The 27,042-nt window shown below is 44.6% G+C and overlaps 3 protein-coding genes across 4 annotated transcripts in view; 2 read left to right on the top strand and 1 right to left on the bottom strand.

Annotated features, from left to right (window-relative positions):
* Positions 1-6: 6 nt before the first annotated feature.
* On the bottom strand, positions 7-10,706 carry PMPCA (peptidase, mitochondrial processing alpha subunit). Of its 2 annotated transcripts, XM_030535290.1 has the most exons (13): positions 10,602-10,705; positions 9,412-9,614; positions 8,640-8,719; positions 8,268-8,350; positions 7,890-7,984; positions 6,376-6,476; positions 5,639-5,902; positions 5,199-5,291; positions 4,701-4,819; positions 4,141-4,231; positions 3,293-3,355; positions 2,649-2,793; positions 7-1,558 (listed from the first exon to the last, which is right to left on the bottom strand). In XM_030535290.1, the coding sequence occupies exons 1-13, from the start codon at positions 10,652-10,654 to the stop codon at positions 1,389-1,391; spliced, it is 1,560 nt and encodes a 519-aa protein (XP_030391150.1). In that variant the 5' UTR covers positions 10,655-10,705; the 3' UTR covers positions 7-1,388. The 2 variants fall into 2 exon arrangements, with proteins under 2 accessions (XP_030391150.1, XP_030391151.1); XM_030535291.1 differs by lacking the exons at positions 7-1,558; positions 2,649-2,793 and adding an exon at positions 2,800-2,882 and having other exon boundaries at positions 10,602-10,706.
* A 182-nt stretch (positions 10,707-10,888) lies between these two features.
* Positions 10,889-17,268, top strand: ENTR1 (endosome associated trafficking regulator 1). The gene is made up of 8 exons (XM_030535856.1): positions 10,889-11,017; positions 11,099-11,190; positions 11,303-11,644; positions 12,364-12,437; positions 14,173-14,284; positions 14,934-14,996; positions 15,872-16,011; positions 16,581-17,268. The coding sequence occupies exons 1-8, from the start codon at positions 10,960-10,962 to the stop codon at positions 16,672-16,674; spliced, it is 975 nt and encodes a 324-aa protein (XP_030391716.1). The 5' UTR covers positions 10,889-10,959; the 3' UTR covers positions 16,675-17,268.
* Positions 17,269-19,143: 1,875 nt separating this feature from the next.
* SNAPC4 (small nuclear RNA activating complex polypeptide 4) overlaps positions 19,144-27,042 on the top strand; it is a 30,182-nt gene continuing 22,283 nt past the window's right edge. The window contains exons 1-7 of the mRNA XM_030535185.1: positions 19,144-19,293; positions 19,486-19,629; positions 22,084-22,124; positions 23,021-23,182; positions 24,279-24,404; positions 25,929-26,007; positions 26,639-26,720. Of these exons, the coding sequence (XP_030391045.1) occupies positions 19,248-19,293; positions 19,486-19,629; positions 22,084-22,124; positions 23,021-23,182; positions 24,279-24,404; positions 25,929-26,007; positions 26,639-26,720 (680 nt within the window). The 5' untranslated portion in view covers positions 19,144-19,247. The remainder of the gene's footprint in view (positions 19,294-19,485; positions 19,630-22,083; positions 22,125-23,020; positions 23,183-24,278; positions 24,405-25,928; positions 26,008-26,638; positions 26,721-27,042) is intronic.

Consider the following 27,042-nt stretch of genomic DNA (forward strand, 5'->3'; position numbering starts at 1 on the left):
CACCCATTCATTTCAATGTCTTTATTTATTTCCTCGACAAAGATACACACCACAATTGCCAGGACAAAGCTGTATGTTGTAAAACGTACCATGGGTTCAAAAAGCAGCTGCATTTTGTTAAGAATTAACAGCACCACTTTGGGCCTGTTCTCTGCTCCAGGAGCATGCACAACTTCCACTCACATGAATGAATGTGTGTGTAGCTAGTAGCTGTCTCTGAACCTGCTCAGTTTGATCACTTATGCATAGTCATTTAATGGCAGCACTAAACAGTTTAACTATTTATGCCTAGAAAGGTGATGGGTTCTTGTGTGCCTGAGAAACAGGTCACTAAACCCGTTACTGGTGGTATTCTTATATGGATTTCTTCTTCTAAGCTTTTAGCTTCAAGACTAAGCTCTTTATACAAATCATTGTCTCTTTGCTGACAACATTTAATTTGGCTTAATCTTTCCTTGGGAAATAAACTCTTATCAGGGTAAATGGCATTTCTGTTTGCAAGAAATCATTAGTTACACTTAAGGTTCAACCTAACTTTGTGAGCGGTGTGTGGCCAAGTATCTACCACCCCACACCCTTTACAGAGACGATCTGCCTGACAACACAAAGTATGTTATCTATGATATGTCTAACAAGAACATGCAGCAATCTTGTTCAGATTACTGAAGGTATTTTACAATAGCAGCCAGTATTTACATTTTAAAATTAATGAAGTATAAACTCAGAACTTTGTCATGGGGACAGATTGTTCTAGTGCCCTCCGTTCAACTTGATTAGTTTTATATATCCTCTGCATGAAGAAGCATCACATTAGCACCTTACTTCAGCAGTACTTGTAACAATCCTCCCCACGTGACAGTATTACTACTCACAGTCTACAAGATTGGAGGACAACTGACTTATGAAATGTAACTCCACCTAAATCTATTCCTTTAGTAAGGAGTACCACACATTTTGGGCTACAACTTCCAATGCTCAGACCGATGAAGAAAAAGTAACATGAACACACTTCCCTTGCAATACTGGATATTTAAAGCACGTGGTAACTAAGATCTTGGCTAGTTCATCAATATATGTGGCCCTTTCACCTGTAGTGGTTTAGGTTTGCTTTGCCACACTACTATTCAAAGTGCCAAGAGAAAGGCACAGCCTTCTGTGGTAGGCAGAAGAATTTATTGATGGCCAAAGTGCTCATTCAGAGCTGGGACCGGTCTGTAAGCCTTTATCAACATGAACACTTCACATTCTGAACATCTGAAGCCGTCTCAGCTACAAGGAAAGTTCCATATTTACATCATGTGCATGTAAATATTCTTTGCAGTGACATAATCCAAAGAACAATATGTATAAAAAAAGTAAGTCTCCTGTTCTAGACGGCATTTGCTGCTTTATCGAAAAAGCCGATACATCCTAGGTAGCCGCCCGTCCTTACTAGACAGTGCTGCTTGAATGTGTTCATACGTAGGTAATTCCGTCAAGTCACCCAGTGCAGCCACTGCTGGCTTGTTACGAAGCATTTTTGCAACCACCCTCTTGATGTCATTGGGTTTCACGTTACCTGCAGATGATAACAAGAGCTATTTCAAATGCATTTTAAACACAGATAGAAGCTTTGCCCTGGAGACGGAATAATTTCATCATGTCGGCTCTATACTTGGAATGCCTGCATTTTAATCCCAGCTCTGACGAACTGTGTGTCAGATTTCTCCTTCTGTCAAACAGAAGCACAGAGCTAGCTCGCAAACAGTTGTGAGGGTTACTTTGTGAGATGCTTTGAAGATATTAAGTCAATGTATTACAAGTATGCCCAGTTAAAGCGGGACAGTTCACAACTGCATTTTCCTCTGATTTTTTTTAACTAGTAAATAATTGCCACAATTATTTTGAGATCAAAGAAAACCTTTTTTGGTAGTGCTTTGTGTCAGGCCAGTTCTGCTGGTCAGTTGCTCTGGTTTTTGTACACGAACCGGCCCATATCACTCATGCACTACGCCCCACTCAAGAGGGCCTTTCTCTGTAATTACGGCAGCAAAGCTGAAATAAATTCAGAGGCAAAACGCAGATGACAGAAGAGACGGGGATAGGGAGGAGGGGCTGCTCCCAGGGTTGCCCATAAAAGCCTTATGAGGCTGGCTCTTAATTTAAAAATCAAATTGATTGTGTCTAAGCCTTGCTTAGTGTACACACACCCTAGGGCTGCGGGGGCAACATGACCACTTCCATTTGCACTGTCACCCTCCCTCCTAACACCCCACGGAGTGAGAAAGGTGGTATCTGTTCTACAGAGGGGGAAACAGAGGATCAGAAACATTAAGTGGCTTGACCAGACACAGAGCAAGTCCATGCAAGCGCTGGGATGGCCTGGCTGTCCAGTCCGCTAGACAGTAAGGACCAAATCTGAAGTCTTTCCATTGATTTCAATGGGCTTTGGCACTTCATCGCCTCACTGGTTACATTTGCTGTCTATATTTGAAATACCGTCAACAGCAAGGTGAGCTGGGCATTTGCCGCAATACTGACAGACAAATATCTAATCCCTAGAGCGACTGCTGCCCTTGGGGGATTCTGCTGAAAATTCCCTGCCCCCTATCAGCAGAGTGCACCTACAGCCCAACACACACAGTGCAAAGTCCATGGGGTTTACTCACCGATGAGAGAGCACAGCTCATGAGGGAGTTTTCTTGTGTTTGTTGCCAGCACTTGCCTTCCTACATCCTCAAAGATAACTGGCCGGGATTCTAGGTTCATCATAAGCATGGATTTCAACTGGGTCTTTGCTCGCTCCAATTCCACCTGTATGGCAACAGAAAATACAGCTGACTGCTTTAGACTGGTCTCAGGACTGGCAATTCCTCTGCATGCCGTACACAGTCCTCCTCCTCCTGGAATAACAGAGACATCAACATCACATTCTGCTGTCAGCCTAAGTCTAGAGCTGGGATGGCCTTTACAGCTGGAATGAGTCTGCAAAGGTGGGTTTCAGAGGAAAAGGAAGGTGCTTAGTAAGTTAATAGAGTTGATTCTAAAATGAAGTGATGTGAAGTCAGGATTGGGCAAAGGGTCCCTTCTCCTGTGTAGATATTGCCACCCCTACACACACAAAATTGAGCTACGAACACCTGACTCCTTGTGGAGATTCTCTTGTGACTACTAAACTATTAAGACATGACACACAGTCAGAAAATGTACATTTAAAAGCTCATGTATGAAATTCATCAGCCTAGCTAGGGCCCATCACCATGGTATTTCAGTACTGAGACCATGTGCATAAAACAGGGTCTGGGCAACTTACCTCTCCCACTGCTCCCGCCATTAAAATGAACTCTCTTGTAATTATTTCCACCATTTCTCGGATCTGTAAAAACAAGCGAGTCTTTGAAAGAAAAACAGAACAATGCCTGCTCACTCTCTGTCGGGTTTAACCGGAAAAAAACCAAAAAGATCAAAACCCAGTGATCAGCAGGGTGTGACTTTCCTCTTTCTCCTTTTGGAGTCTGAAAAATGTAAACCCCTCTCTCGTTGAACTGCATGAGTACAGGAAAATTGTAGTGGGGCACCACAGTAGCAATTCCTGTCACTGCGAATGGAACTTTGCCAGAAGGGGAGGGGAGGGAGGCTGTGCAGAGCACCTGAGCCATTTGGGGAAGATGTTTATAGCAGTGGGTCAGGAATACATGAACCCAGTTCACCTTGATACAAAGTCAGCTAAGGGGGAAATAGGATTCCCTCTTCCAGAGTGGTGAACTTTCACAATGCCATTAAGATTTTACAGTTAGAATTGGCTATTATGAACATGCAGCCCCACTGCAAAATAACGTATCATACCCTCTAGGGGTGAATGACTTAAAGTTTGATGTGTTATATGCAACCGATAACTGCTTAATGATAATATGCAAAGAGCTACTCTAGCTGAAATTAAGTCAGTGACAGACTTACCTTTTATGAATTTGACTTTATGGGGGAGGGATATCTCAGTGGTTTGAGCACTGGCCTGCTAAACCCAGGGTTGTGAGTTCAATCCTTGAGGGGGCCATTTGGGGAACTGGGGTAAAAATCTGGGGATTGGTCCTGCTTTGAGCAGGGGTTGGACTAGATGACCTCCTGAGGTCCCTTCCTTTGGAATACAGAAGAGTCACGTACCTGTCGAGGATCTGCACTGGCATGAATACACAAGAGACCTGTATCTTCATAACTGTGATGGTAAGAGGTTGCATTATACATCCAGTGATGCCTGTAAGTACAAAAACATGCATCTGAGTGCTCTATAACTAACAAAAGACAATACACTCCCTGCTTCATCTTCAAGGTGAGGATTCCCAAATGCTGATGGGAATTCAAACTATCAGTCCAATCATTAGGAACTGGTCTCCGCTCCCCTGATTATTTTCTTCTGTACATGTCTGCCTTCTACTCCCCTCCTCACTGTTTCTGTAGGAGGATACTGTGTAGTTGCATCAACTGCTAATTTTCAAGATTCCTCCCCAGTTGAAGGCATGGGCCAGTGGAGGACGACAGGATTCCAGGGCACCCATGTGCTCAGTTGAACTACACCCACCTCCTCCCAAATAAGACACATCTGCTTCTAAGAGCTGATTTTTACAAATGGACACATTTAGGCTTTCAGATGAGGCCTTCTGTTCAGGGCCCACATCCAGAGAAGCGTCTTTTGGCAGCATTCCTTGAAAGAGAGGTAAACAAACCTGTTCAGCACATTAAGATACAGACGGGTGAACATGCCCTTGCCAGGCCCTCCAGCAGAAAAGGAACCGCCACCTCCCATCATCATGTTTAATACAGCAAAGGGAATGAAGTCTTCCTCCTGAATCACAAGAAGAGAGTCCATCATCTCTACAGTGGAGATGCAGTGCAGGGTGTCTCAGTGCTCAAAGGTAAGTGGAAGAGGGAAAAAAACCAGGAGAAAGGCCCCTGATGAACACAAGAAGCCATGCAAATATTGGTGCATATCTCCAAGATCTAACTAGTGATACATGCGATAGCAAACTCCTGCATTTGAGAGTTGGGTGGCAAAACCTTTCCCAGCCTCCCAACAGGCTACTGATGGAAAAAGCTCCCTTGCTACTTGCATGCATCTGTGCTCTCAGACACAAAACAGCTCCAACATTTGAACAATGACATGGTTGCTCAAGGTTTTGCTAGTTTAGGGTGTGCACAGCAATGAATTTTGGGACAGTACTTACCAAAAACGAACAGCTTTCTAACCCAATCATGATGTGGGTCAGCTCAGGGATTGGAGTCGGACCCAAACTCACATCCGACATGTCTTTTTCAAGCTGTGGGGAGAAAGAACAAATTAGGATCGAATTTCACTTTCAGAGTGTAGCCTAGTAAATTACAGAAATCAAACAGGTTGCCCAGCAGCAGCCACAATGGGTGCACACAGAGCCGTTGCACATTCATAAGCCTGTACTTCTATCTGCACAGTAGGCAACTGCATGTACAAATGAGCACTGATGTAATTAACTGTTTTGTGGATACAAATGCTGCTTATCACAAGTTCAAGAGGTGTCTTTTTGAAAATGAAGACCTACCACTATGAATGAAATCAAGGGAGCTCAAATCTATTACTGTACTTTAAAAAGTCGCATGACGCTCTGATTAGTTCTTGCTTTTATTTTACCTTGATGATTCCTCCCGTGTACTGGGCGACTGATTTGTCAACTTGCTTGGGCTTGTCGCTTTTCCACACTGGATCTACACCAAGCAGATACTTCCTGGCACACTCCACCAATTGCTCATGCTCTATCCCAACTCCAGCCAACACCATCCTGTCAGGTGTATAGTAATTCTGCAGATACGAATGGAGCACTTTCCGATCCATTTTCTCTATGTTTTCCACAGGGCAGAACCTGTTGAGTCCCACGGTGTTCTCCCTGTAGGCTGCCTATTGGGAGGGTGAACATACAACCACCCTTAGTTTAGCACATAAAATGCTCTGTTCTCCCTCAAAATTATGATGTGAGCCTTCCCTTGCCCCTTTACATCTAGGCTAATGTAGATGCAGTATGAGAGGGAACACACATTGAGCATCATTTCATGGAATGCTGGAGACAGGAAGTTCTAAAAGAAGCATGAATGCAAGTATCCACCACACTATACAAAGACTACAGTGTGAATAAGCTTTGGTTTATGTTGGAACTTTAACTGCCCCTTTCTTGACTTTCTACCTCATGCAGAATATAGGATTTCAAAACGGAGCATAAGCAAAATGCTTCCCCCAATTCTATGTTAGCATAATAAAAGCGCGTTTATAGCCTAGATAAAAAGCACCAGTGAAATTAAGTAAAGGGTGAGAAATAAACTGCATCACGTAGTGCAGAGAGCAACGTGTGAGAGACAAATCCCACAGCAGTTTACCGCATGTATCATCTCCGTTAGTAGAGGCTCTGGATCAGGTCTCATATTCAGATCTTCAAGCTCAAACTGCACAGCCATTCGAGTCATCTCGATTTCTTCACCTACAGTGAAAGAAAAAGGACATGAACCACTGTCTGAAGTATTGAATAGGTAATGAACTCCCGGGGTCCTGCATAGACAAGGAGGAACACCGTGGGATGTTGGCTCCAGCAGAATCCCTGAGGTCGAGAAACAAAGAAGCTCAAATTAAGACAGGTGGGGGAAAGAATCCATGCACACTATTCAGTCTTAAGTAAAACACTGAATATCAGAGGGGTAGTCGTGTTAAGTTGTATCCACTAGTCCGGTGGCACCTTAAAAACTAACAGATTTATTCAGGAAAAAGATCTTGGAGTCATTGTGGATAGTTTTCTGAAGACGTCCACGCAGTGTTCAGCAGTGGTCAAAAAAGCAAACAAGATGTTAGGAATCATTAAAAAGGGGATAGAGAATAAGACAGAGAGTATCTTATTGCCCTTATATAAATCGATGGTACACCCACATCTTGAAAACTGCGTACAGATGTGGTCTCCTCATCTCAAAAAAATATACTGGCATTAGAAAGGGTTCAGAGAAGGGCAACTAAAATGATTAGGGGCTAGGACTTTTCATCTTGGAAAAGAGGAGACTAAGGGGCGATATGATAGAGGTCTATAAAATCATGAGTAATGTGGAGAAAGTAAATAAGGAAAAGTTATTTACTTGTTCCCATAATACAAGAACTAGGGGCCACCAAATGAAATTAAAGGGCAGCAGGTTTAAAACAAATAAAAGGAAGCAGTTCTTCACACAGTGCACAGTCAACTTGTGGAACTTCTTGCCTGAGGAGGTCGTGAAGGCTAAGACTATAACAGCGTTTAAAAGATAACTGAATAAATTCATGGAGGTTAAGTCCATTAATGACTATTAGCCACGATGGGTAAGGAATGGTGTCCCTAGCCTTTGTTTGTCAGAGGGTAGAGATGGATGGCAGGAGAGAGATCACTTGATCATTACCTGTTAGGTTCACCCCCTCTGGGGCACCTGGCATTGGCCATTGTCAGTAGACAGGATACTGGGCTAGATGGACCTTTGGTCTGACCCAGTACGGCCGTTCTTATGTTCTTATTTGGACGTAAGCTTTCATGGGTAAAAAACCCACTTCTTCAGATGCATGCAGATATAGAAAAGCAGCAATAGACTGGATCCATTTGCAGACTAGGGCGATATTATTCTCTGTCCATCTTCTCAGATGGAAGCAAACAGTCTAAAACAAACCCCATTGCTAGAAGGAAGTAGAAATGACTGACCTGTCTCATAAGCATATTAACTTTCCTAATTATAACAATCTAATGTTTGCTCTGTTACTTCAATAGTCAACACAGCCTCTGTAAAGTCTTTAAATTAGTAGGATGTAATGAACAATAGTACTGAAATAATGTTGTCACATAATGTCTAGGTATCCTTTCCTGAAACAGAGACTTGGATTCTCTCACCTGATAACCTGGGCTGTAATACAACATCAGCCAGTAGATTGACCACAGTGTCTAGGCCTTTGGCATCAGCAGAAACAGCATACATCGTGGTATCCCTGCAACACAAACAGATATTTTGCATTCAGTTTACAAGTAGAATATATGAACTCCTGGTAATATTTGCCCAGTACTTGGAAACAGTAAAGCGCTAAAATTCCTTCTCATTTTATGTTCACACTAGCATCCTTATTGTAATTTGCCACAAAGAGATTACTCTTGCTATTCCAAAACAAAGTCATCGTTGTGATGGAACAGAAAATTAAGTTCAGCCATGCTGCGTCGCTGTCAGCAATTATGACAACTATTCATGTGTGCGGAAATACAGAGTAAGATGTGTACCTTGATGCCTGACAATCACAAATACCCCCGTGTTTTTCCAATGTCAGAAGGATTTCATCTTTGCTGCCAAACTGGGCTGTGGACTAATAAAGAAAAAAAAAAGGTATTACGGCTTATGAAATGTATGTCTATTTACCATTTGTTAGTGTGACCTAATACACTGAAGCACTTTTCTTTTTTTCCCACTTGAAGCAAATATATGCACAGAACTTAAACGGGATTCCTTGAATCAGTAAGAATCTTGGGTGCTCAAGGAAAGCAGACTTGGGCCTTCTGAGAATAATTACAGACATACTAATAACGGAGTTTAGGTTTTTTGTAAGTATTTAACACAGAGGCTTCAGGAACCTTATCGTCACAAACAATACTTACAGAGAAAGCCAACTTTTCCAAAAAGTGTGAAATGCCGCTAAGGTATTTTGCTTCATGTCTTGATCCTGAATTTACAAGAACTTATATAAAAAAAAAAAGGTTAATATTTATTTTAACCCCATAGCCTATTCACTGATTTTACAAGCATGAGACTGCATATGACTAACAAAGGCCATCTCAATTTAAAGCATAGTAATTTCAGTGCATTAGATTATTTCTAAGTAAATATTTAACTACCATATCTCTAAGGACTTCTCTTCACTGCAAAGTTAATTTGAGTTATAATTCAAGTGTTGCTCCTGTCCACACACAAAACCCCTTGACTCAAGTGAGGTGCTTTTAACTCAGGTTGGCTGGCCCACTGGGGTATAGGCCAAAGCTCAAGTTAACGCAACTCATCAGCTGCTAACTTGGCCACCAGTGTTATTTTGCAGAGTGTCTGCTCCTGTTTGAGCTGGGATAACTCAAGGGGAATAACTCGAGCGTAGATAACTCAAGTTAACTGTGCAGTGAAGACAAGCCATTAGGTATGTCTGTATCACATTGGTATCTAAATACCAAATCTGCTCCCAATTAAGTCAATGGGAATTTGGCCACTGGTGCCAAAGCAGGATGTGGTCCTCTATATATGGTAGATCCCCAAATGCAATGATTCCTAGATTACAAAGCCAGAAGGGACCATTGTGATCATTGAGTCTGGCCTGTATAACACCAGTCATAAAACTTCCCCTGAGCAGTGAGACTTGCCTGCTTGAAGTCATTCAGTACTTACTCCCTACAGTACAGAACTGTCCAAATTTGTTTTGTGATGCAATCCGCAGTCCGTTCTCTAGTGTTGTAACTTTGGTTTCAAATTTCTCTTGTCCGTCAGCTGTTGCGAAGACAGGCTTAGGTACTCCAGGCAGAGGAGAAGTGAGAGGGACGTTGGGGCAGCCACCACCACTGCTGTATTTTCTGTAGGCTGCCAAGCCAAACCTAGACCAATCATAGACAGTTGAATAAAAACATTAATCACAGTGCACCAGACCTCAGTTCATCAAACAGGCTTTTAGTAACAATTGAGAGTGGGTGCTTTGCTTGCGAGGATTATAGCACTTCCCTACTTTGCTAGGGTGTAGAGAAGATAAAAATCCCCTCAGATACTACAGTGCTGGGGGCCACATAAGTACTTAAGTAGATACATGGAATCAGCTGGCCCTGACCTCACTAGTGACAGTCATACTGCCAGAAGATTAGTGAGGTTTCCAATTCTGTCCAGCAAGGGCTGTTCAACGTTCAGCAAACTGTGAAGGAGGCTAAAATGTTCCCACAATCATGCAGTTGAGGGAATGGGTTTCTAGCCAAAGGAAAGCCCTGCATGATGCCCCAAGGGAAGGAGGCTGGGTAGGTGAGACAGACAGATGTGCTTTCATTTACACTCCCTTATTTATAGACAGGTCAGCGGAAACTCTGTTCAGAGCTCAGCAACAGTAAAGCCCCAGGACACGTGGGGGATCTTGTGAGGTCACTTGCCGAGAGGCAGCTAGGAGTGTGCCGCGTCCTGAAGGTGGCATCCCTGACCCAGCTCTTGGGGGTCCCTGCCAGAGGAGAGCCTGGGGCTGGCACCGGGGCTACTGAAGCAGTTAGGATTCACTGATGGGAGGGTGGGGGAGTCTGGCTGGGGCAGACCAGGATTCTCGAGTCCCTGGCAGGAGGAAGAGCTCAGGGTCCCCTGCCAGAGGAGAGCCTGGGGGTGGCACCGGGGCTATTGGGAAGGTGCTGGTGAAGCAGTTAGGATTCACTGATGGGAGGGTGGGGGAGTCTGGCTGGCGCAGACCAGGATTCTCGAGTCCCTGGCAGGAGGAAGAGCTCAGGGTCCCTGCCAGAGGAGAGCCTGGGGGGCTCTCCGGGAGAAGGGCTGTGGGTCACAGGGGGGTGAGGGGCCGCGGTCCCTGTCCGGGTGGGGGAGGCGGCTGCGCTCACCTGCGAACCGGGCCCCACGCGCCACCCCGAAACCGCACCATGTTCGCCGCCATCTTATGTCCGGTGAGCCCCGGCCTCGGCCCTCCCCTTCCGCCCGGCGGCCCGGCAGGGAACCACGTGCGTAGCCCGGGGCGGAGCTAAACGCGTTGGACGGCGGCGTTTGCTGGTTGGCCAATGCCGGTGAGGGGTGGGGCCGAGTGTCCGGGAGCGGGTTCTGAGTGGTTAGCGCTGAGGCGGCTGCTGGTTGGTCAGTCCCAGGAAGGGCGGGCCTAGCCGGGGATGGCCCCGCCTCCTGCCCGGGGGAGCCCGCTGGCCGGTCTGGGGCCTGTAGCCGTTGCTGAGGGGAGGCGGGGGGGCCATGGCGGGTCAGAGCCGCGCCCCCCGCTCCCCTTCCCCGAACCCCCACCTCTGGGGCGGTGAGAGCCGGGAGGGGGCGGGCACGGGGGGGCTCCCCGAGCCCGCCCGGCCCGGCTGACGCGTCCCCTCTCTCCCCGCAGGCGAGGAGCCCGGCGCGGCCAACCCCTTCTCCTTCAGGGAGTTCGTGCGGAGCCAGGGCCGGAGCGCGGCGGCGCGCGGCGCCAGCCCCAAGGTGCGGGGGGGGCGGGGGGTGACTGGCGCGCGGCCCCCCTCTCCCCCCCCCCCGCCAGCTCGCGGTCCCCCCCGCCAGCCCGCGGTCCCACCCGCGCCCTCTCTCCCCACAGGCCGCCGGGGCTCCGGGGCTGAGCCTGCGGCGCCAGGAGCCCTTTTTCCCGGACCCCAGCGCGGGAGACACGCTGCTGGAGCTGGAGCAGGAGCAGGAGGATGCGGAGTGGAGCGGCTGTTACCAGCCCGCCGCCGTGGAACACGCCCACCTGGCCGGGCCTGGCAGCGCCTCGCCGGGGCCCAGCGCCCTGGACTCCTTGTACTGCGACCGCACGGGCTGGTCGGGCCTGGAGGACTCGGCCCCGTGGCAGCTGGACGAGAGTGACCCCCTGGGCTACGCAGAGCAGAGCCTGGCGTCCGGGAGGCGAGCTGGAGAGGGGCCGCAGCCGAGCCTCCGAGAGGTACGCGCCTGAGCTCGTCCCTGCCCGAGCTTGCAGAGCCCTTCAGAGCATCCCAGCTTCCGCTGCCACGCCGAGTCCTTCTCCAGGCCTGGGGAGCGCTGTAAGCTCAACGGCTGCTCTCACAACAGAGGTTATTGCCTCCCCCTCCTCGGCTTTCTAATACAAGTGTAACTTTGCACTGCAGCGTCTTACAGAACAGTTATTGTAGGTCACCCTGCAGGGCCTTTACAATGTATCTGCATTTTCACTGAAGTCTGTGCATGGTATTAAGGCAACTTGGCTTCAGAGTCGGAGGAATGTGAAATGGAAACCCCTTGAAATAGTTCTAAACTCTTCTATCTAGCAGAAGTTAAAAGTAATGATGATGTGTGACACAGCACAAAGGTTTCTGTAGGCACTCAGGGTGACCTATAAAATCCCCTCATCGCTCTCCATATATTCCTGGCAATAAAATCTTTATACAGGCATGCACGTGTCTCACTTAATCTCTCCATGCCTCATGGTTTTTCCTCTGAGATGGAGCTTATTATTATTTTGGTCTTGAGAGGATATATTCTTAAATATTGTTTGTGAATTTAGTTCATGGAAATTGCCAAGATTTTTCCAGCTCTAGAAGTGAGACTTGAAGGTTTCATCAATGCTAGTTTTTGCATGTTAAAAAGATCAGTATGATCACCAGACCATACATTCCTGATTTCTAATGAGTATTTTTTCTGCAGCTACAAGAAGAAAATGCCAGATTAAGAAGCAAGATTAACCAGCTTCACTTCTTCTCTGAAACTCAGACAGACAGGTATGTATACTACAGCGAAAAAGAAATCATGAACTTGATAAATGAAGTGCTGATATCCTTACACACTGTAACTGAATGAAACAAGATTTGTGACAGTTTATGCCATTAGTCACCAACTGGTCAATCATGATCGATTGGTCAATCCTGTAGGATAGTGGTCCCCAACCTTTTCGTCTGGCAGGCACCAGACGAAGGACTGTGGCGGCGGTGGAGCATCTGCCGAAATGCCGTCAAATTTCTGCAGCGTTTCGGCGGCGACGCCTCTCGATGATGCCGCTTGCTGCTGACAAGCAGCGTCATTGAGAGGCGTCGCTGCCAAAAGGCCACCGAAATTCGGCGGCATTTCAGCAGATGCTTGACTGCCGGCCAGGACGCGGGCGCATTTAGATGCTGGTGCCTGCAGGCACCACTTGGGGGACCCCTGCTATAGGATCTCCCAGTCGATCACAATCTCTGATGGTGCAGCTGCTAAGGCAGGCTCCGTGCCTGCCCCAACCCTGCAGCTCCCATTGGTTGGGAATCAGGAGCTGTGGCCAATGAGAACTGCAGGGGCGGTGCTTGCAGAGAGGGGCAGTGCACGGAGCTATGTGCCCTCCACTCTCCCCCAGGGGCCACAGGGGCATGTTGTCCCTTTCCAGGAGCGGTGTTGGGCTTGGAGCCTGCCTTAGCAACAGCCACGCTGCACCACCAACTGGGAGCCACGGATGTAAGTGCTGCCTGGTGCCCCCAGCCCTGAGCCCCCTCCCAGAGCCTGTACCTGGAACCCCCTCCTGAACCCCAACCCCCCTACCCTAGCTCAGAGAGAGTGAGGGTGTGGGAGATTGAGCAATGGAGGGGGGCGAGGGCGATAGAGTGAGCAGGGCAGGGCTTTGGGGAAGGGGTGGGGTAGAGATCCTGGGTTGCCCTTAAATTCAAAAAGTGATCTTGGGTGTAAAAAGATTGGAGACTACTGGTTTACACTACTGTATGACAAGTTCACTACAGGGTTATTTCAGCTGAGAAACCTTTGGCTTCTGAGAAATCATTTGGATTTCCTTTCAGAAAGAAATCGGGGAAAGTAGGTAGAATGTTTGTCTGATTTGGTGTCTTGTTTTTTAATAATAATTGGAGCCAAATCCTGTCCTCTTCTATAACTTATTCAACTCAGTTTGTCAATGAGGGCAAACTTGCCTATTGGAACACTTCAGACCTTCAAAGTGATGTATTAATAATCTTTACTTTGCTCCTTTAAGGCCAATAAGTATTTTCATTTTACCAATAGGGAAATTGATGGTGGGGAGGTTAGGTGAATTTCCCCAGGACACAGGTGAGTCAGTGACAGAGCTGTGATTAGAACTGAGGAATTCCTCTGTCCACTCCACCATGCTGCTTCACATACTGAGGCAATTCACACTTTCCTAAAAATGGACTGTTACACAACTACTGACCATGCCTCAGAATGGCTTGAAAAGCAACATAATATAGACTGACAGTGAATGGACATGTTGTGCAGAGATTCAGCTGTATAATTATCCTTAACGCTAATGGATGTTGAACAAGTAAATCCCCTGAGGTCCAACCTAATTCTGTGGGTGGATTTTCTGTAATGCATTAGAATAAACATTTTTGTCATACTGAAGCCTCTATCTAGGATGTTCTAAAAATATTGATAATAGAATCTTCTTGCCTGCAACACTTTTTGTGTACTTTTCCACTGAATGCAAATAAAAATGCCTACTTTGTTCTCTTTAACAAGGGTAAAGAAGCTTGAAAAAAAAATAGAAGAGAACAAGATTAAAGAGCAAAAAGAGGCCCGGGATCTAGAAGCAATGGTACAGCATGTAGAACAGAATCTCCAGTTGATGACTGTAAATATTTCTTTATGTTCTTATAGTACAGAACCATGATCAGGGCTACCCTGTGGGTTTTTGTTTTCCTCCTCAAACACTTGAGGAAGCATAAGCAATGCAGGCGGGAGGATGGTTCAGTAATGGTAACATTCTCTTTTCAACTCTGACACTTTGGTTCAACTTTTTCCCTTCCATTATTCAGGAGACAAGTTATCTATCACTTTTCATACTATCAAGTGTCTATTACTGACAGCACTTCTGAAGCAAGGGCTGCTAACATGAAAAGGAGCTGAGTTCCACTAGAGGAGTCAGGGCTTTGCATGATTGACTAAAGAGTCTTAATCACTTAAATTCAGCTGTTTCTGTGAGACTTTTTGGAAACACCCAAATGACACATAATTTACAAATATTTACATATAGGCATTGCCTGCAAGAAAATTGGTAATTAAGTTATCTGTTTGTTTATAATGAATAAATTATTTCCTTACTCAGAAGGCAGACAGATATTGCTGCCTTGATCACATGACTGGTATGTTATATCCCTTCTCTATCTTTAGTATGTTATTTTAGTCTTGGAGATAGGACTTATACATTCTTCTGTATTAGGAAAATGCATAGTGCATTCTAGTCACTACTGCAGTATAAATCTTGATATTTTGTATTCCAGAAACGGGCTGTGAAAGCAGAAAATAACGTTATAAAACTGAAACAGGAAAATGCATTACTTCAGGTATGAATCTGTCCTCTCCTTTTTAAGGTCCTCTTACTGTATGAACTTCAGGTAAACATATCTTGATATTACACAGAGTTTATAACAATGCTACTGGAAAAGTATTCACCTGTGGGTGAATCTTCTATAAAATGTCCTTGTGTTCTGACTGAATGTAATGTAAATGTAAACCAAAAATTTCACAACTCCAGTGTTTAGAACTTGTGTGCTATGGGACCAGTAACTTGTGAGGCTTCTTATCCCACAGAATCTGGGATTTCTCACTTTCCATTGGCACAAACACTGACTTTTAGCCATGGTATGTTATGTAATAGACATTAAAATTGCATTATTCTGATTAACCTCTTCCTCATCCCCAATGCACACTCTGAATTTGAACTGATTTTAGTGCCTTTTCTCTTAGCAGTGTAAGATAGGACAGTAATCCCAACACCACTTGGGGAAGTCCAGCTTTCTGATATCAAATATTAACTTTTAAATGAGTTGGAAAATCCATTACTCTAATATCAGAATTAAAATTGAGTAAGGGAAGCAGAAGCAAGATGGTTTTCAGAATGAAGCAGATTTTGGGACTGCTAACTAGCAACCTGCCAGGGTTAGAAGCATTTGGTGGGACTAGTACCAGACCTGAAAGCATTTGTAAAGACTTCCAAGGTTTAGTCCTGGATGAGAGATCACATGAAGAATTTTGATCCCTGTAAGTGGAGACCATGATCTTGCAGATGGCACAAGTTCCTAATGGAGAGAGCCCTAAGTTAGCCCCCAAAAAGCAGCATTCAAGTACTCATAGGAATTGTTTTCTCATGCCATCTTATATAAATAAATGTGCAGCTGCTCTAGGAAAATTGCTTATAATAAACTAAACTCTTCCTAAGGTTCAGCTGAAGAATTACAAGACAGAGAATGAAGCCTTGAAGACTGGCCAGTCTGCTAGTTTGGCTGCAGTGAAACAAAATGCAGATACTGCCTTGCAGAATCTTCTGAGAGTAATTACAAATTCACGCTCTTCAATAAAGTAAGTTCAGCTTTATAACGAGAACTGTAAAATAAAGAACTTGTCCTAACAGGAGTCTATAGACTAAATGAAAATTACAGTACTGGAGGCTCTTCCATTGACATTCATGAGATCATGATTTCACCTTTTTGTTTACATTTTCAATTTCACATAGGTGGAGGTGCAAATACTGTTCAGTTTCACTTTCTAGTTCGCCTACAGTAGCTCAGTGTTGTCTTTGTACACACACTGCAGGAAAATAATTACACAATTCAGATTTTTCACTAACTGTTCAAAATTGTCCATTTTCTGTGTAGTATTAAGCTTTTGTACAACTAGGGTTTTTAATTAATGATGTAAATGTTAATCCTAAACTACCTAAAGCTTTTTTTTTTTTACAGTGAATTTTGCAATTCAAGTGAACTGTGTTTTCTTAGCAACTGAAGTTGCATAAATATTCTCTGATCTAAAGAAGTTTGAAATGCCCTGTTTGTTGTTTTGTCTCTGCATATTGACCCCTCTTCTGGTAACATTTCTTGTTACTCATAATCTGCCCTATCCTTTTCAGTATTTTGTTTTTTAAATTCCAGGCAATTGGTCTCTGGAGCAGAATCATTGCAGGTTGTTGCTGAACTCCTTAAATCAATAGACAGAATTTCTGAAATTTCAGATGATGGACCGTGAAAAAACCACTAAAGGAACTCTACCCCAAGTGTTCTGTTTACATATAGAAATCACTATTTAAAGATTGTTTGCTTTAATATTTAAAAAATGCTGTCTTAAAATATGCAACCTTTACCCTTACTGTTTTTATTGTGGGAGAAGAGTTATGCACTGGTGCAGTATTACTCTTCCTTAGATTGTACCAACAGTGGCTTTCCAGAATCTGATCCAGCAAAGCACATACTTTAAGTGCTTTGCTGGACTGGGACCTCAAGACCCAGCGGTCACTCTTTGTGCATTGCAGTCTCCCATTAAAACGAAGTGGAGCACTGGACGCAAAACATTTGTGTTCCTGCCTTTTTTTCCTCATTCCCTCTAGTAGTGCTGTGTCCAAGTATTTTATAAATGCTGGGAGCAAATAAAAAAAAACAAATACAGAAATCTTTTTTTTTTTTTTACTGCCCTGAGGGGTGAGGTAGGGGAAAGTATTTTGAACTCTTGTATAATTAAATATGAAAATGAGACAACATACATAAACTGTTAAAGCATTAAGTCCTTCCTAAATATATTAAAAAATGCTTTTTAATTGTATTAGGTTTTGTAACAATACTTTTTTTTAAAAAAGATTAAATACTATTGCCTTTTGTTGGTGATTCTTGGTGGTTTAAACAAAATGGTTTTCAGAAAAAAAAAAAAGTTCTTTTAAAAAGTGTGCAGGGGGGGGAAAGTCACTTTGGTAGAGGTGAGGTAGCTGCTTTTGTGCACTGGACTACTTTCATAGACTTTAAGGTCAGAAGGGACCATTATGATCTTCTAGTCTGACCTGCACAACACAGGCCACAGAATCTCTCTCACTCCTGTAACAAACCCCTGACCTATGTCTGAGCTATTGGAGTCCTCAAATCGTAGTTTAAAGACTTATCCATGCAGAGAATCCTCCAGTAAGTGACCCATGTCCCAAGCTGAAGAGGAAGGCAAAAAAACCCCAGGGCCTCTGCCAATCTGCCCTGGAGGAAAATTCCTTCCTGACCCTAAATATGGTAATCAACTAAACCCTGAGCATGTGGGCAAGACACTCACCCAGGAAAGAATTCTCTGTAGTAACTCAGATCCCACCCTGTTTAGTGTCCCATCACAGGCTATTGGGCATATTTATCATTAAGAGTCAAAGATCAATTACTTGCCAAAATTAGGCTATCCCATTATACCATCCCTCCCATAAATTTATCAAGCTTAGTCTTGAAGTCAGATATGTCTTTTGCCCCCACTGCTCCCCTTGGAAGGCTGTTCCAGAACTTCACTCCTCTGATGGTTAGAAACCTTCATTTAATTTCAAGTCTAAACTTCCTGATGACCAGTTTGTATCAAGAAGTCTAGAACTTTGATCTATACTACCACAATAGTGTATTCTGCCTAATACAGGAATTGTTGTAATGTGTATAAATATACCAGTAAACTCACATTTGAGCAGCAGTGAATACTATAGTTACAAAAACCAAGGAAGACTCTCCATATACCTATTTCAGGTGTGACTGAAATAATGGAGCTAGCATTTCTTTGTGCAAAACAAGTGCCAATGATGTAGTAGTGACTGGAAAAATGGGAAAGTTAATATAGATACAGCATGAGAAGAAATTAGTGTTTGGGCATTAGTAGTTACTGCACGTTTGAGTATTTATTTCCAGTGTTATTCTGGCATGTGCAGTGCAGGGAATTGTGGGAAACGTGTATACTAGCTGCAGCATCCTACCTCACTTCTACCCTGTTTTGCTCAATTAACACTGAGGTGGGTGTCAGCGGCATGAAACACGGTAGCCGTGGAGAAACAACGGCGAGGTCAGATCAGCAAACTCCTTCAGAGGCATCTCAGGTGGATGCTTTCCTTTATTTACATAAACCAGCTGTCTGCCGGGGAGCGGTGGGTCCCGAAATCACAGCAGGACTAGCAGCCTCTTGGGGGCAGCAGGCGCCTGCCCGGTCACATGAGCCCTGGGTTCCAGCTGTTCTGCTCTGCTTCTGGCTGTGGGGCCGGCTCCATCCCCTGCCGTCGCTACGTAACAGGTGGCGGGGTGAGGCAGGCGGCCGAGAAAAGCGTGACCGCGCCAGAGCCGCCGGCCAGGTCCCCGCTGCTCTGGCCGCTGCTGTTCCGCCCTCCAGGGGTTCTGACTCGGGTGCCTCGTGCCGCCTCCCTAGATCCCGGCAGCCGCGGGAGCCCTGGGCCGGCCCTAGACCGGAAGGAGGCTGGGTCTAGAGGAAACACGTGCTGGGCCACCGCCACCTCCCTGAGCCCCGCCGTGACCGCCTCACTCCCTTCACGTGGCGGAATTCAGCCAATCAAACAAGTCTCCTCCGGGTTTTGAAAAAGACCGCGGCACGTGACTCTTCCGCCCAATCGGAAAGCCACCTCCTCCGGCACGTGACAGCTGGATTTCCCCCAGCACGTGATACCGGCTGCCCAATCAAGTCGGCTCCTGCGCCAGGTGACTGTCTCCTAGGCACTGGGTGGGCGGAGCTAGCCCGGCTGCAGGGCCGGGGGACGCTGAGGGAGTCTCGCCTTCGCCTCCCGTGGCCCTCGGGGCGCCGCCGCCGCGGCCATGGCCCATTACCTGGGCCCGGCTGGGGACCTCCTGCGGGAGCGCGGTGAGGGGGGCGGCTGTGTGTGGTGGGGGGGCTGGAGCTGGCCCCTCAGGGCGGGCAGTTCCCGGGGCTGGGGTCTGCAGTCCCTGCTGCCGTTCCCCCGGGGAGCTGCAGCCCCGCCCCCATCCCTGGGGGGGGGCACTGCCCTGGTTACAGGGGTTGTAGCTGACTCTGCTGCCTCTCTCGCTCTCTCAGAGGTCATGTCGCCTGTGGATTTACACGCCGAAAGGGAGAAAATCCGGCGGGAAATCGAGGAGCTAGAAAAGAGCTTGGACCCCAGTATCCCGAGCATCGAAGTCCTTGTGTCGGATTCCAGCCTGGACTCGGATTCCGACGTGGGTCCGTTCTCACGGCGTGCAGCTATTTCTCTGATAGTTACTGTTCTTCTGCCCAAAAGATGTGTCCTGCAGTGTCTAGACACTGATACCAAAGACAGTGGCCGTATCTCCCAATTACGTCAGGCTTGTCTGGAGAGCTGAAATGTTGTCACAATGTTTTTTGCTAAAAACTGCTGTCTGTGCCTGCTTTATAATTTATGAAAGACTTATTTGGTACCTTGGGAGAAAATTAAATGTGATGTTTGTTTCTTGTAGGGTGCTAGAAATCCAGTCGTTATCCCATTGATCCTAAAGTGGTTACTTGAAAACTTTCAGAATGTTAGGGTCTTGCTTGCATATTTTTAAAATCACCTTATGTTATATGTAAAAGAGCTTTAGATTCATATATTTTACAGATAGAAGGGACTGTCACGATTGTCTAGTCCGACCTCCTGCATAGTACAGGCTCGAGAACCCTTCTTAATTCCTTCATGAAGCCTGTAACTTCTGTTTGAGATACAGTATAGATAAATGAGAACAGTCCTCTCTTCCATGATAAACTTGGTGGGATTTGAACATGACACTTTCTACTTCTCTACTAAGCAATTGCACCTGTGTTATAAGCATCCCTATAAAATCTATATTATACCTCTGCTTTTGCTATCAAATTGTAGTCAGATACCAGTGGTTTTTATTGCATCACGTTTCTTAGATAAGAATCTTATTTCTGTGGCTTCTGTCCACAAAGAGCACACATTACGTCACATCAGCACTAAATACAACTGTACTGTATTTTATGTAACGTACAAATTCTACTGTAGTGCTTTAAAGACAAAGAAAAGGGAGCATGGAATAGGTAAAGGGGAGTAATAAACACTTGAAATGAATTTGAGAATTGATCAGGCAGAGGGTTACAAAAAAGCTTTTTCCAAATTGTGGTGTCTACTGAGGAGAAGGTTCTTGTGCCAGCAGTTGCCAGGTTTTGTGATGAGACAGATGAAGTGGGCAGTAGTTGAGAGGGAGAGGATTGAAGAGGCCCATGATCTGCCAAGTGGGCTGGAACCAGTCAGTGGAGTGTGTTACAAACAAGGAGAGCAATATTGAACTGGCTCATGGAGTCAAACTACTGTTGTGGAGTGTTGTCAAAAGCTAAATCAAGCTGGTGTGAACAGTCATATTTTTTTTGTTTTCATAATTGGGCTGGGCATGTCCGTTCAGTGCAGCGCAGACACACACACCATCTGTCTTTGCCTGCATCTACCTCGTGATACATCCCTTTAAAAAAAGAACTGCAAAAAGTCTTAAGCCACCAACTGCTAGTCTTAGTGATCACTGTGCATGTTCCTTCATTTTACTGTGTTCTCCACATGCCCAGGTACATGCTTACCTTTAGGAGTCTTATTGAGAACAGAAATGGAAGCCATTTACTGCTGAAGTCTGTGGGACTACTCGTGCTTCTAAAGTTAAGCACATTCTTAAGTGTTGCAGGATTGGAGCCCTAGTCTGCACCCTGGATTATTTGTTTGTGTTGCTCACTGTAGGAGCTGAGACATAGCTTAATTGCAGCTCTAGTTGTTGAGAGAGGTTCTTTCATTCTCCAAAGTGCCAAAAAAAAAGTCAGTGAACGGTGATTGATTGAAGTTTGGTCTTGGCAACCTTAACAGTGGCCTAGAATGTTGTTGGGTCAGACTTAAGAAATTATGCATTGTTTTGTTTTCTTGTGGTCATTTTAGCTGGAAAGCTTTTGATTTCAAAGCTCTTGTCATCTTTACATAAGAATGGCCATACTGGGTCAGACCAAAGGTCTGTCTAGCCCAGTATTCTGTTTTCCAGTAGTGGCCAATGCCAGGTGCCCCAGGGAGAATGAACAGAACAGATAATCAAGTGATCCATCCCCTGTCATCCATTCCCAGCTTCTGGCAAACAGAGGCTAGGGACTTCATTCCAGCCCATCCTGGCTAATAGCCTTTGGTGGACATATTCTCCATGAACTTATCTAGTTCTTTTTTGAACCCTCTTATAGTCTTAGTCTTCACAACATCTTCTGGCAAGGAGTTCCACAGGTTGACTGTGCCTTGTATGGAAAAAATTACTTTCTTTTGTTTGTTTTAAACCTGCTGACTATTAATTTCATTGGGTGTGACCTCTAGATCTTGTGTTATGAGGAGTAAATAACACTCTCTTATTTACTTTCTCCACACCAGTCATGATTTTATAGACCTCTGTCATATCCCCCCTTAGTTGTCTCTTTTCAAAGCTGAAAAGTCCCAGTCTTATTAATCTCTCTTCATACATAAGCCATTCCATACCCTTAATGATTTTTGTTGCCTCTATTTGAACCTTTTCCAATTCCAATATATCTTTTTTGAGATGGGACAACTATATCTGCACGCAGTATTCAAGATGTGGGCGTACCATGGATTTATATATCTTTTCCCGTAATAATTTTTTTCTTTTGTACTTCTATTTCTAACAGATGATCTTGACAATGATGATTCAGATCCCCATACTGAAATGGTAATTCATCTTACTTAAAATGCATCATCCAATCTTTCTGCTGATGGGGGAAGACCAGACAGAATTCTATGTGTCTGTAGGAGGCTTTTCACATTTTTGCACCTAAAGGGAAATGTTGCACCTAAAAAGGGGAAAGTTACTGTAAAAATGAAAATTTTAGCAAGTCCTGTTACTGTTTTTTTCTTTAGAAAAATAAAACATTTTAATTAGAGATAATGTTTCCTAGAACTCAGGTAAGAGTATTTAAAAATATTGTATAACAGAGCACATACAAAGGGAACTTTCTTTGTAGGTCAGATCCAGTTGATGTCATTGCAGGGCTCACTGACTAGTTAGATGTTTGGATGTAGTGCATTGGCAAAAACAGAGCTCTGTTTCCCCCATAATGTTTTTATTGAGTAGTTCATACAAAACTATCTCTAGACACTCTCTAGAAATCATGCAGTTGGGCATAAATAACAGCAAAGGGGGGAGAAATGAGATGATGAGTCAGGAGTGTAGTTCTGGAAGGCTGGCTCATACAGCAGAGGAGAAGGCCCTGGCATCAACAGCTGCAAAATGGTGAGACTGGCCAGAGAAGAGGCAAGTACTAAAGGCCTGACACTGCACCTATAGAAACCAATAGCTATATTCCCATTGACTTCAATGGAAGTAAGTGCAGATCCAAAATCAGCAGAGGAAAAGGGAGAGGGGCAATAGGCAAGGATGATAATGTTGACAGTGAGAGCACTAAAGAGGACAGCTAGGTTAGAAATGCACAGTTGTTTTCAGAAGGATTCACACAAGATTCCTGACGTTAATAGTAGTGGCTAGTTAAATAAAAATCACTGTCCGCTCAAAGCTTGGCCCTCTTCCCTTCTATCTGCTTTAATCACATTTATTTCACCTCACATCAGGAAGTAGAGAAAGAAGGGGGCAGTAGTGATGACGACAACATTGATGATAACCTCCCAGCGGACCCAGAAACGTGTTTACAGATGAATCTGGTGTATCAGGAAGTTATTCAGGAAAAGATAGAGGAAGTCAACCTTCTGATCGCACAAAACAAAGAACAGCAGGTAGGTGGAACTTGGGGAAAAATGTTCTTTAGTGCACAGTTGGGGTGTGATTTTTCTCCCATTCATATCAATGGGGGAAGAAGTCCTGCAGATGTTTTTTAAATGGGAGTAAATTTGAGTCCTTGAATTGTGATTGATTTGATATGAATCATTTTTCAAATCTGTGGCACTTCGAAGATTTTATCAAGTAACAGCAGAGGGCAGCGTGATCTGCAGAGTAAAGGAATCCTATTGATTTTGTTTATATACCAAGAGCCTGATCCTGGGAATCATATGAGTGATTAACTTCACTGGAACTGCTTATGGATTGTAAGGATTGGCAAGATCAGGCCCTAAATCTGGGTTTAAAATGACTTGAAAAACGTAATGTGAAGAGAGACATTTTTTATGAAATCTTTTTTTAGGGGCCTGTTTTCACTGGGTTATTTAAAAGAAAACAAAAAAACAATTGATGTACAAACTTCCAAGCAGCATTTCCTAATGTAGGAGAATCACTAACATTACAGTAAAAATGAAGCTAAAGTGAGTGAAGTTTTTAAAAAAAAAAAAAAAAAAAAGAGCATCAGTGTGAGAGGTAAACTAGACTTTTATTATAATTGGTGCCATGTGGGTAAGGAATTTTTTTTTTCAAGTAGATTGCACTGAAGTTTTCAGAAATAACACATTTTGATGGGCCATATGGATAAAGCGAAGATAGGGATATTAATCTTCACAATGCAAACAGTTGTGTGTTTTTGGTGGTTTTCTGTTATTGTTTTGGACACTTCATTCCTTGCCATTGGTTATTTTGACATGTAGCATATGTATGTAGTTAATTTTTGCTTGCACTGGGATGGTGACAGCTAGATTTTTGCTCATTCCAGCAAGTTGCTCTTGTCTCTGTTTGCATTGGTCCACTTGGCATTTACATCTGAAATTTGCCAGGCTGCAGAAACTACATTTAAAAGATCAGCTTTATATATAGTCTGATGGTGTAAGGTAATAGGTGCTTAGCCTGGGATGTGCATAGCAGCAGGGCCACTGGCTGAATTTGAGGTGGGATCATTGAAAAGTCTCAGTGATGTGTATGGTTTTTCAATTAATGATTGTACTGCAGAAAGAAATTATGTATGAGGTTGGTGGTCCAAAGATGGCGAAGGCAGGAGATAGTAAACTTCTACCGTTGAATATATTCTTGGGCCATTTTATGAAGCCGTACTTCAAGGATAAGGTATCGGGAATTGTAAGTATTACTAAATGCATACTACGCTCGTTATTCCGGTGTCATTTAGCCGTAATTTGTTACTTATGCTCCTTCTTGAGATGAACATTGCTACATTAAAGTCACTGCATCTAGGTTTTCAGTGTTTTGGTTTGGTTTTGGGTTTTTTTGCATGATTTAAGATACAGACTTAGCTTATCGCTTGCTTGCTACCTTTTTGCCCATCTGACTCTTCAGCTCTAAAAGGGGGGGGGAATCCCCCCCCAAATTCTGGCTTACACAGCATCCAGAAAACACAATATATGTTCATAACCATTCTGTTATAAAATGTCACCTGGAAGAGGATTCTAGGTAATAGCATGGAAATCTACCCACCAAACTTTCTAGGCACAGCACAGTATGATATCAGGCAAATGACAAGCTGTGACTTCTGTTTGTTTGTTACCTCATCTTCCAGGCCCAATCCCCACTGTCTGTTTCACCCACCTGTTGCATCCTGGCTGTCATGTAAACTGAGCTCTTTGGGACAAGGGCTGTCATCTGTTGCATAAGAACAGCCATGCTAGGTCAGACCAATAGTCTGTCTAGCTCAGTATCCTGTCTTCCAACAGTGGCCAGTGCCAGGAATGAACAGAACAGGGCAATTATCAAGTGATCCATTGCCTGTTTTCCAGTCCCAGCTTCTGGCAGTCAGAGGCTGGGGACACCCCGAGCATGGGGTTGCATCCCTGACTGTGTCTTGACAAATAGTCACTGATGGACCTATCCTCCAAGAATTTATCGAATTCTTTTTTCGAATCCAGTTGTAGTTTTGGCCTTCACAACCTGTCAGTGCCACAGTTATATGTCTTAGCCCATTAGGGCCTGACCTTGGTTGTGGTTACTGTAATACACATAATAACTACGCTTTATTAATCCTTATCCAAAATGGTCACACAGCTTTTTAAATTGGAGTGGGAAGTTGTCGCATAGAATCGTAGAATATCAGGGTTGGAAGGGACCTCGGGAGGTCATCTAGTCCAACCCCCTGCTCAAAGCAGGACCAATCCCCAGACAGATTTTTACCCCAGTTCCCTAAATGGCCCCCTCAAGGATTGAACTCACAACCCTGGGTTTAGTAGGCCAATGCTCAAACCACTGAGCTATCATACCATTACCCAAAATGCTCTTCCACCCAATTCCCAGCTGGTGCAAGACACTCAACATGGATGAGTGGACTGAGCTCTGGGTAGAAAGAAAGGAACTCCAGAGTGTTCATCTTAGCTGTGCCACTGACTTGGTCGGTACTCCTTGGCAAATCACTTAACTCTCACTCCCTTAGGTACCCTATCTGTAAAATGGGAATAAAGCTGCTTGCATACCCATCCCTCATGGAGCTCTTCTGAAATAGTTTGTAAAGTGCCCTGTGCAGTGGAAGAGTGCAAATACACAATCTTGAATTAGTCTGTTCTATAGCTGTGCTGGTTTTAGAGCTCTGGGAATGAGCTGAATTTTCAATCAAAATGTAACATTTGTGCTGTTTCTAACATCTCTGATCTTTGCTAGGGTCCTCCTGCCAATGAAGATACCCGAGAAAAGACAGCACAAGGCATAAAATCCTTTGAGGAGCTGCTTATAAAAAAGTGTAAGAAACCTAGTGTCTGCGTGCGCTGCTCCAAGTTCTATAATAGGCTTGGCAAACTCAGAGGTTTTCCGCGTCATCTTCTTTCTCGTTTTTCTTCAGTGTCCACACTGTTATGCTTCGAAGCCACTAATACGCCATGGAAATGGTGCGGATGCTAAAAGTAAATGGGACTGCTCTGAATTATGCTAAACTCTGCCAGCCTTGAATGTTGGCATGGCTGATAGTTTCACAGCTCTCCCCTTCCCTTGCACCTGCCCTGATGCATTGCATGTTAAATTGTGCAGCCATCCTATTAGCTCGTACAAGCTAAGCAGGGTCGTGCCAGGTCAGTACTCAGATGGCAGCACCTAGGTGTTACGGAATTGGTGCTGGGGATGCAGTAGGTGATGCTCTTCCATGAGCTGGGTCTCGCATCAAGTTAGCAATGGAACCAGGAATAGAGCCCAGATTTCCTGTTTCTCTGTGCTTCTAGGCACAGAGGGAACCAGCAACAATCCAGGCATAATGCAGGTGGACGTTTCCAAGAGACCCTGGAGATACTTTAAAGTGGTGGTTGAAGCCAGTGGGTTTGCTTATTGGAGGTGGCCTTGTATTAGTGACTCTGGTGCCCTCATCTGTGTTTTATCCCCAGGGAAAAGCAGAGAGAAGAGCCTGCTGAACAAATCTGTAATAAGTGACCGTTTGCAGCGTCTGCTTCAGCCAAAGTTACTGAAGTAAGCAAAGCATAAGAAGTCCCATCGCTGCTGATGAGACAATTGTATTCTAGGATTTAATGGCTGGTGAGACAGTGGGGAGGAGAGTGACTAAGAGCTGGTATCATTTCCACCTCCCTTCTCTCAAGTTACCGCCACCTGCAGTGAGGTTACAAAGTGCAGCAGGGAGAAGGCTGTGTGTTTGGGCATGGGGTGGTCAGCCTGTGCCAGTAGGGAGCATAGGTCAAGATGTGAATGACTTGCTGATTACCTGCAATATAATCATTAGGCTGGGAGTTCACTTTTATACCTCACAAGTACCAAGACATTTCCTAGCCATCCA

Source organism: Gopherus evgoodei, chromosome 16 (genome assembly GCF_007399415.2).
Source record: "Gopherus evgoodei ecotype Sinaloan lineage chromosome 16, rGopEvg1_v1.p, whole genome shotgun sequence".
Lineage (NCBI taxonomy): Eukaryota > Metazoa > Chordata > Testudines > Testudinidae > Gopherus > Gopherus evgoodei.

Coding starts and splice junctions, on each gene's coding strand:
- PMPCA (XM_030535290.1), bottom strand. CDS start 10,654: ATGGCGGCGAACATGGTGCGGTTTCGGGGTGGCGCGTGGGGCCCGGTT. Junction 7,985..8,267: donor TGTGATTGTCAGGCATCAAG/GTACACATCTTA, acceptor TTTGTGTTGCAG/GGATACCACGATGTATGCTG. Junction 5,903..6,375: donor TAACGGAGATGATACATGCG/GTAAACTGCTGT, acceptor CCCTCCCAATAG/GCAGCCTACAGGGAGAACAC.
- ENTR1 (XM_030535856.1), top strand. CDS start 10,960: ATGGCGGGTCAGAGCCGCGCCCCCCGCTCCCCTTCCCCGAACCCCCAC. Junction 11,645..12,363: donor CGCAGCCGAGCCTCCGAGAG/GTACGCGCCTGA, acceptor TTTTTTCTGCAG/CTACAAGAAGAAAATGCCAG. Junction 14,285..14,933: donor AGAATCTCCAGTTGATGACT/GTAAATATTTCT, acceptor TTTGTATTCCAG/AAACGGGCTGTGAAAGCAGA.